This window comes from Hippocampus comes, unplaced genomic scaffold (assembly GCF_001891065.2).
Source record: "Hippocampus comes isolate QL1 unplaced genomic scaffold, H_comes_QL1_v1.1 scaffold78, whole genome shotgun sequence".
Classification (NCBI taxonomy): Eukaryota; Metazoa; Chordata; class Actinopteri; order Syngnathiformes; family Syngnathidae; genus Hippocampus; species Hippocampus comes.
Genome location: NW_017805798.1, coordinates 1,186,420 through 1,188,750, shown reverse-complemented (window position 1 = coordinate 1,188,750; position 2,331 = coordinate 1,186,420). Strand labels below are relative to the sequence as shown.

The following is a 2,331-nucleotide window of genomic DNA, read 5'->3' as shown; positions in this document are numbered from 1 at the left end:
TCGAATACTAAATCAATCGTGAAGCGTATTTCAAAGGCGATGTCTGCACAGCACGGACCATCTTCCAATACGGTGAAATGGCCAGTATGTCAAATAAAGAGAATATCCCAAATGCACCTGCACAACAAATACAGGGGCCCATATGTCAAATATGGTGACCATATGCCAAATACAAGTTGACCGTTTGACCAATTTGCACCATGTCAAATACAGTGACCCATGTGAATGACAATTAACCGTACACCAAATTCACTGGGCCGTGTGTCAACGAAATAACCAAACTTAAAAATTTTAAAGCATTTTCGTGAATGAAATGAAATAAAAAAAAACAAAAACGCTTTAAAAAATTGAAACTGCATTTTACGTTTCTAAAATGAACAATTATAGTGAAAGTGTCCTTTTTTTATCCATGTCAATTAATATTGTACATGAGCTTTCGAGGTTCATTCTAATTTTATTTATTTACATCCGTACAGAAAAAGAAAGGTCAAACAGCTGTCTGAGAATTTTTTATTTACTGCACACTCTGAGTGACTTCTTTTTTTAATCTTGCACTTCACAAATCTTACATGTAGCAAAAAAATATTTCCTAAAACTATTAAAATCTAATCTAAAACGTAGCATTTTCAAAAAAAAAGTAAATAATCTTGCTCTAAAACTATTTAAAACTAAGAACATTTGAAAAAAATAGAAGTCAAAAACGAAATAAAAACCAACTACGAGGAAAAATCCCAAACTATCATAACCCTGGCAATGACTTAAGGTGTGAAAATGAGCTGACAGATTGGAAGGAAAGTGCAATTTTAGTGAAGAGATCATTTTTGTCCAGCTCACTTCCGTTTTGTGAGTACCGTTTTAGCAGGGTTAATGCACTTGAAAGGAAAGTGGGGATTTTTTCAGATTTCGTCATTCTCAACTTCATCTCTTTAACTAGAACAGCAATTACAGTGGCCTTACATCAAATACGGTCTTTAAAGGTATTAAATCCGTGAATCTAGGCCGTATTTGGCATTATAGTCTTTGAAAAGTTTCAAATGTTAACACATGATAATTAGAATTTTATGCTTATAAATCCTCATAAATCTCAAAATAACAGTCCTAAAACAATAATTTACTAAATTACACACGTGGTGACATCACGCAATCATGACAGCAGGACCAACGAGGGCTGTCAATCGATCAAAAATTTTTCAAATGCATTATTCTATCAATCAGATTAAAAAATTCATTTTGCATTAACATTTTCCTGATTACCCAATCGATCTATCGTTGGCTATTTGGCACGTAATGATTAAACACAACAACAATCAAGCAATATTCATTTCAAAGCCGGATTTAACAGCAGGACCAACGAGGGCTGTCAATCGATCAAAATTTTTTCAAATTATTCTATCCATTAGATTAAAAAATTCATTTTGCATTAACATTTTCCTGATTACCCAATCGATTTATCGTTGGCTATTTGGCACCTAATGATTAAACACAACAACAATCAAGCAATAATCACACGGCAGAAGTGATGTTATTCATTTCAAAGCCGGTTTTGAACAAGGTGCGAGGTTTCAAAAGAGGGTTTTAAACCAGGGTTTGAGTTTGAAAGTAGGGTTTGTTGGAAGGAGCATCCTGGGGTTATTGATGGGCATCAAGTTACGCAAAAGTTACGTCCTCAACGACTACTCCACCACCTGGTGACATTTTTTTCCCCAACATCCATCCACTGTGCTTTGTCGGCCACTGCCAGGAAGCGAACCCATAAAGACCAATGCTGTCACCTAGAGGCAGTCCCGAGAAAACACTCCTAATTGGACCATCCTGTGACCTCGGAAAAGATCTGGCTACTCGGTCCAATGAAATGAACGAACTATCACTTAAGGAGAACCGAAATGCCATGTAGCTGCGATCAAAAAGGTTGTTGACGTGCCATGTAGCTGCGATCATAAAGGCTGTTGACGAGCACGAAAATGACGAGAGAAGCTTGCCAAGAAAAAAAAACCAAAACAAAAAAATGTGCATTCAGTTAATTAGTACTTTATTTTATTTTTATTACATACCCAACAATACCATTTAAAACACCACCATATGACGCATCTTCTTTATTATAGCAGTACCTGTAATGTGCCACTAGGTGACATTATTACTCTGTAAAAAAAAAAAAAAAAAAATCCTGTTCACGTCCATGACGTTCTGCCCAGAACAGCGCTTCGTTGTTTATCCACTGTGGCAAGCTTCTATTTGTTCCCCAAGTTAACTGTATTGCAACTGCATCGCGTTCAGAACAATTAAAGTGATGCACATGCATTTTCAAGACATTTGGTAGCAACTTAAAAGCAA

The 2,331-nt window shown here is 35.9% G+C and overlaps 1 protein-coding gene across 1 annotated transcript in view; it reads left to right on the top strand.

The window, feature by feature from the left end:
- The first annotated feature begins 1,635 nt into the window (after window positions 1-1,635).
- The window catches only part of hip1rb (huntingtin interacting protein 1 related b), a 23,962-nt gene continuing 23,266 nt past the window's right edge, over window positions 1,636-2,331 (top strand). The window contains 1 exon segment of the mRNA XM_019885445.1: window positions 1,636-1,688. Within this exon segment, the coding sequence (XP_019741004.1) occupies window positions 1,636-1,688 (53 nt within the window).